Genomic DNA, 8,036 nt, shown 5'->3' with positions numbered 1-8,036 from the left:
ATATATATATATATATATATATATATATATATATATATATAAGAAAAGTCTAATAAATGTGTAAGTAAAATTCTAGTGTATCACATATTTGAAACATAGTGTTGATTTAATTTGCATACGTACAGTTTTCATTATTTCAGTGACATCGTAAGTCCCATTATAATAAGTTGTTAAAAGTTTATCTAATTCCACATCATAATTATTATCCGTCAAACTGAGTGTGTCAAAATCATAGCTGTAGAAATTGCCCAGTCGCATTATTAAGATGAGAATTTCATCAACTGTCTGGTTCGTGATATTTGCTTTAGAACTGGTTTTAAAAAAAATGTAATAAATATTTCAATAAAATTATATATAATATATATTTCTCAAGAATATCTTTACAGTAGAGCAAAAAAGATGGGCAACTTTCTTTTGATCACCATATTATTCAACTACATAATAGATTTTATATATTTTTATAATAAGTTATGATATATATATTATATATTGATATTATATTAAAAATATTTTAACAATGTTCATAATGTAAATTTGTTTAACAAATTGGTCTCTGTAATGAGAAAAGTGATATGTTCAAAGTTAATAATTAATTTTTCACTTTGTGTAATAGATAAATTGGTTGACAATATATCGCACAGATGTAATGCTTTTAAAATTAGCAATAGCTTGACTAATAAATATTAATAATGTATTTTTATATTATAATTACTTTTTCATTGATTTAATTCTCTGTGTAGAAATAAATAAAAAAATTAGTAAAGTACATAATTTTCGAAAAAAAAACAATTTTTATTATATAATAATTTCTTTCATCTTTTCAATTAAATCTTTTTAGTGTATGTAAATTGTAGATTATGTGTTCATTTTTAATAATAACAAAATTAATAATACATTTAATAATAACAAAAGCATGAATATCTTTATTAGTTAAGTAAAAGTAGATTATATATATATTAAAAATATTAATTGCTCAAAACTGATATATATTTCTTTTTTTACAAAAGAAATTAGTAATTCTTCTTATTGTTTATTAACTTATGTTACACGTGTTATTGTGTGTGTAATTAATTTAATTCAAATTAAAAAGATTTTTTTTAAGCACTCAGAAAAATATGATATAATATAATATAAAAATTCAAATTACACATTTTTTTTCAATCTCTACTGTACATGATGATCTATTTGTGTCTGCTATATGTAAGTGCATAATTTGAAATTTTTAATGCATTACGCAATTCCATTAATTTTGTCATTAATAAATAATATTATATAATAATCTTCAAGTAATACCTTTAGTAGCATCATACACTTAAATATGTGTTTGCCAATAAAACATATAAATCAAATAATTTTCTAAACACCAATTTAATATATATTTTGTCACAGAGTGTTTATAGAATTACAATTTAACTTGTAAAAATAAATTGAAATTGAATTATACGACAATTTATGTAACACTTTAGATGCAAATCTTTTATTATAAAATGTTTCTATATTATTTCTCTTTCTTCTTTTTTTATATTGAAAATGAATAAAATAAAATTTTGAAGTTTTTTCAAATTTCGATCAATTTGTTTTTTACTTTAATTTCTTCACATTTAATTATTTAATATTATATAAAATAAGAAAGAATTTACAACACGAAATTAGTTTATAATAATGTAGAAATTTATACATAGATATGTAAAGGTATATATAATATAGTATTGTATATATAAATGGTCGACAATGCCAAAGTATTAGGTATTTCTATAAATATACATGCATCTAGTGTTTAATCGAAATCTATAATCGAAAACATAGTTTTATAATATTAGCTTGATAAATAATTATAATCAATGTGCAAGCGGGGTGAAACTTTGTGTTGAAGCTATGAAACTTTGAAAATTCTTGTTCCAAATCAACAATTCCGGAAACGTCTCTTCCATTAACAGAGTTAAAAGTTCGCGAGTGGCTATAAGGTAGTGTCGCACAAAACGGTTCGCGATTTTAGGATATTAACACCCTATTAAATGAGCTGTAACCACTGATTCTACGCTCTCCATCAATGCGCAATGCATCCGTTCTCATTGCGTCCGAAGAGAGTGTGCGATATCGAATTAATGATAATCGGCGTGCCAGTTGACTCGGAACGTCGTAAAAAGCGAAGTAGAATTCAATGCGTTGACCGGTCGATTAAGCTTCACGTATATATCGTATCAATTGCGGCGAGTTAACTCTATTCTCTGGTCAATGGAAATACCACTATGGTTAGTAAACCTATCCTCAATCATAGATTCGTATCTATCAACAATAGATGCGTATCATTTGTCACACCTACGATTTCTATATTTGTTTAGAATGCATTTATCAATTGTCTTGTTTAGAATGAATTTATCAGGGTTGACAACTTACTTAGTTTCTAAAAATAATTATTATATCGTTACTTTTTATAAAAAATAAAGAATCTTACTTAAAAAATAAAGAATCTTACTTAAGAAGTATGGATTCGTTACTTTTTAATACTTATCAATCTTTACGAAGATAGCAGTACAAACTTTAGACCTCTATTCTGTAACTCTTAACGGCAGTAACGATATTATTATATTGTAATAACAGAAAAAGTAACAGTATTATTTTTTAAGTAACGGTAACTTACTTTTTGACTTGGTAAAGAATAATTGATTATTTTTAGAAAATAACTTTCTCATGTCTAGACAAATTAATAATTATACATAACATAATATTAACACCGATAGCATTGTCAAATATTATATTTGCATTGCCGCTTTATTATCAACATATCGTAGAAGTAGATTATGCGATCAAGCCGAATATTTTTAATTCTCGCTTTTTATTTTCAATTCTTGCTGATCAATGTAGTGATTGTTTCAGCGTGGCCAGAGAAAATTCATAGAATAATACGCATTAAACAGCCAGCAATACTTTGAACGATCCTGATCGATTATGCAATTGGTGCAGTTTGATGTAAAACGATGAAATCACATCCACACGCACATCCAAAATGCTGCAGAGGATCCACGTGTGTATCTGCACCTCGCCATCATTCGTGTACATGCAAATGCATTTGTTTAATATACAATACGTGAATGTAATTTATTCAATATACAACTCACATATTGGTCGCCAGTTCCGTTGCGGATTGCCAACTTATCCTGTTAATGGAGCAGATGGCGATTGCTAAAAATTATCGAGGCGTATGCTTTTGAGCAATGTGATAACATAAAAAAAAGAAAAGAAAAAATAAAAAATCACTAAAAAAGAGAAAATTATTTTAAAGTATAATTCTTTAATAGTAAGAATCTAAAATATTATAAAATATTATAAATCAAAAATATAAAATATTATATAATTATATATTTTATTCTTTATATTTATAAAAAACAAAATATCGTTTATATAAATATTGTTTATATCTTTTTTATATTTTACAACTCTACTTTCAATTTAATTTTAATATTTATAATCGAGATAGCTCCTTTACTTAAATATATAAAAATATATAAATTTGATTTTCATAATTATTACAATTGAGTCTTTCCAAAAAAATATCTATCTGTCATGATATAAATAATCCTAATTTGAAATACATCATAAAAGTTTTCAATAAAACAGATATAAAAATAAACTTTTTATTTTACACTATACTGACTATATTATTAAAAATCAAGTAAATCTTTATATAAATAAATACACATATACAAATTTTGGGAAATCTTTATCTTACCTGGAAAAGATAAAAGAGTCGTTTTATAATCATCTGTCTCCGGGGAAGTTACTAAAGGTGTTGTCATAAATTCATGATAGGAAATATAAACCATAAACACCAAAAATGATATAAATATGTAATGTATAATAATCCACAAAATTCTGAAAGATATATTTAATTACACGGCAAGTGCAAAAATATCATTATTTGATTAAAGCTATTATTATATTTTATTTGTTTATTTTATTTATCCTATTCGCTTATTTTATGTATTTAAACTTTTATTTATTTTAATTATATTTTTTTATTTATACATTTAAAAGTCCAAAGACAACAATATTAGAGACAAAAATATGGATTTACGTGTTGGAAGTCAAGCGACATATCGAGCAACAATTTGTTCCTGTTCTTACCACGACACGCTCATTACCGAATTCGCACCGCGCTATTAACGTCACACGTAACGGTACATTAAATCAACTGGCGACGCCGTATCGCGACGTGACTCCAGCATTTTATGGAATTACATTTTTTTTCCTTTTTTCTCTTTTTTGCAAAGAGTACCGCATTTGTTTTGTACTGCAAAACAGGATCGTGATTTGTGGATTACTTGATTTGTGCGGACCACTATGAATCCAAGAATATTTACTCACTGTGGTATCGTTAATCTCACGAAAAATTAGTATACGCTCATTAAACTGTATAACTTTAATCATACATTCCGCTTGTATGTGCGAGCTATAATGTATGCATCTGTAAAATCTCACATGCATAGTCTGTGCAAATCGCTTTTATCATTGCTTTAATAAAAATCCGATATTCGTATTATGCGAGTTGACTTTTGAGCGCGAATTTACATTGTTAAATGAATGAGCAATATCCAAATAAATCCTGCTGAAGTAAAATTTCATTGTACTAAGATCTTTTGAATATAGAACGTTAGTGTTGTGCGTAACTCAGTGTTTCAAAAATAAAATAAATAATAGCGATTTGATGGAAATCTCCTTTAAGAAAAATATAAAAAGACACAAATTTAAAAACTTTTTAAATTTTTGAATACAAATTATTTTTTCCAAAATATATTCATGTAATATTATTTTAGAAATAATAACGTTTAAATTAATGTACAGAATTTTTATATATCACTGAATCATAATTACACAACATTATACATATTAATTAAGCTTATGAATAATTAAAAAATATTGTTTCCAAAGTAACAAACTAGTAACTAACAAAGTAACGTCATTTTGACAAAATGATGATGTCTGATTATGTCTGCTTGCCGTGTATCTGGATTAATTCTTAAATATAATATTTCTTTTCTTTTTCTTCATCATTTCAGCGTTTCACATATTAACATGTTTAATATATAATGTTAAATTAAATTTTATTGTTAACTAAGAAGAACTAAAAAAGCCACATTTGTTTCAAAAAAGCTAAATTTAAAGCAACACGTTTTACTGTATGTATATTTATGTATTATATATGTTTAGAAATTCCTATATAATGTTATATCCATTTGCGCCCATAATTATATACTATAAATAAATATAATTGATGTTACCTTTCAAACCAAGGTCTCTGAGAATCAGCAAAATATTTAAAACTGTTTATAGTGGAATATTCATAATACAATTTTAAATATTTTGATATAATCTTTAAGGGCGGTGATTTCTTCGAATCTTTTGTCATCCATTGCTTGATAAAAAAAATATTGTTTTTAGATTTAATTTTATTTTTTTCAAACCACATTATTTATCTTCCGTCTTTTATATAACGTAGAAATTAAGTAATTCTAGCCTACAATAAATAATTATTTAATATATTATACATTATAATAATGTAGAGTATAATAATGTATATAACATTATGTAATATAATAAAAAAGTAAAGTATCAGATAATATTTTTTGGTATATTGTTTTGCAAAATTACAGTTTTTAATTCAAGTTAAAAAATAAAATTCATGATAAAGATATATTTTATAAGCTTCTATAAGCGATTCTTGATCAACAATTCCATTAATGTACATACTTACCTTATTAATTGACTTTTATTTTTAAAATAGGAATCGAAATAGAAGAGCTAAAGATATGTATAAATAAAAAAATTTAATTCTTATAGATACGTTATGCAGTTTTGTAGATACAATATTTAATATCCTTATAATATTTTTCAATATCAAACAATTATCAAATAATCAACGATTTAAATTTTGTAGATTAAAAGTAATCGTGAAAATATAATAATTAAAGCTTTACAACAATTGAAATCTTTTTAGGTGATAGTACATATATATAGTTCACTAAGTTTCTCACTTTAATAACCGCAAACCATGCGCAACCGATTACGCGGAACGAAAGAAAATGTTATAGCCGGGTATGCAACACGAAATGAAAACTCCCGTAACGCAATTACACGGGTGTTACGGGCGGTGCAGGTAATATTCCGAGCAGTGCCGAGCACTCGCGCGACCATCTGGGATTACGACTGACGTCGTTTACATCGGGAGCCATAAAATGCGCGTGCGACCGATTCATGCATGTGTTGGTCCGCGTTATGACAGAAGAGATCCAGCAAGATCAGATCGTATATCTGGCATCGTTCAATTACTATTCCGCTACTTTGATATCGCGTTTGCAATCGCTTGCTACCGCAGGATATGAAATTGTACCGTTTGTCGCTTCCCTGGCAATATCGTGAATAGTTTATAAGTGTACGGTAGACATTGATATATCGCCCCATATAGTTTTTACGATAAAAAGAAGAGAAAATTTTTTAAAAAACTAATTTACATGCTAAGAGTTTTTAACAGCTCTTAGCAATATTTTGTTTTTTATTAGACTTTATATCAAGACGAAATTTATATTTCTTAAAGCTTATGCAAAATGCTCATATTAATAAACATTAAATTAAAAATTATTTTTAGAATTTTATGATATTTTATGCTGCTTTTATATTAGTATAATATATTTACAATATTACATATTATAATAATTACATTGTTGATATCACAATTTAAAGCCAATGCTTAGTTAATTTAATTATATTCTTTAAAATGAATGGCATTTGTATTGATTTCATTAAATTAAGATATTATTATTATGAATTTTACTTTTGTTATATTATTTGTATAATAATACAAATGTAGTTTATATTTATATATATTGTCAGTTGACATACAATTGATATCAATTATATTATTGTCTTTTGAGGAGAGCGATTCCATATTTAAGGAAAGCGGTTTAGACATTCGTGTTCTAATTATAAGTTGACCATGTACGAGACTACTGCCTGACTACAAACTATTTGCGCTACTTGTGTTTGACTGTGCTCTGTGTAATCCACTTAGACCTATTACCAAATGCTTTATAGTTCCACAATGGATTATAACTTTTGAAGTAAATGCAGGTGTAATCGTCTCTGTCTTTATTTATCATATCTATGTAACTCATAATTTAACGCTGACATATTATAAGGTAAAAAATTTTAAGTGATAGATATTTGAGTTTAAAGAATATCTTTACATTAAAAATTTTTATATTATTTAACTTGTTTTTTTCTGCAAAAGTTGATGATTTTTTTAATCGCATTAAATAAAAATAAAAAAAATTGTGTTTGAAATTTAATTTTGAAATATTATAAAATGTTCCATAAAAACGCATATAAGCATTATTATTTGTGTAGAATTGACTGAAATGGAGAAAAAGGATCAGAACTGCCTATTTTTTTATTTTGTTGCATTAAAGAAACGTTTCGAATTAAGAATTGAAACGTTTGCATAGCTAAAATGTTTGTATTATTCATCTTGTTGCGAACAATGTATTATAAATCGGTAATGATTATTAATACTCCGACTTTAATAACTATTACGGCTCTCATCGGAGAAATTAAACATACGTAGCATCTTGCTTATGATAGGATGAAAAATATTCTTGACCGCATCTCTTGATTTCGGAGAATCGCATCGGTTAGCTTGCGGCCTTAGTGAGTTATAATGTTTGTGTTGCGGTGTACGGTATGCCATTGTGTACACAAGGTCGCCATTCACCACACTGACATTGAATGAGGTCGATGTACTGCGCGCCTTGCCGTTTTGTAGAAGAAAAGATATTACACTCCTTATAGGTATATTATGATTCTTTTTAATATCTCTGCTATTAAATTGTAGCAAATTTTAATGACATTTTATATTCATTTGTTCATGCAGTACACTGCCATACATTATGCCAGAAGAGCTGGCATTTATTATAACTATAACACGTATTTTTACTTTCAAGCATTTCAAAACGTAAACTTTTTAAAGTACATTTTAGTACTTT

General features: G+C 26.2%; 1 protein-coding gene across 1 annotated transcript in view; it reads right to left on the bottom strand.

Moving 5' to 3' along the window:
* Positions 1–8,036, bottom strand: part of LOC105627391 (sodium channel protein Nach-like) — a 43,509-nt gene that overhangs the window by 5,582 nt on the left and 29,891 nt on the right. The window contains exons 3-5 of the mRNA XM_012208673.1: positions 3,731–3,863; positions 3,120–3,183; positions 124–310 (exon numbers count right to left, since the gene is read on the bottom strand). Coding sequence (XP_012064063.1) covers positions 124–310; positions 3,120–3,183; positions 3,731–3,863 — 384 coding nt within the window. The remainder of the gene's footprint in view (positions 1–123; positions 311–3,119; positions 3,184–3,730; positions 3,864–8,036) is intronic.

Source organism: Atta cephalotes, assembly GCF_000143395.1.
Source record: "Atta cephalotes unplaced genomic scaffold scaffold00008, whole genome shotgun sequence".
Classification (NCBI taxonomy): domain Eukaryota; kingdom Metazoa; phylum Arthropoda; class Insecta; order Hymenoptera; family Formicidae; genus Atta; species Atta cephalotes.
The sequence above is the reverse complement of the archived record's forward strand: the minus strand, read 5'-3'. Positions and strand labels throughout refer to the sequence as shown.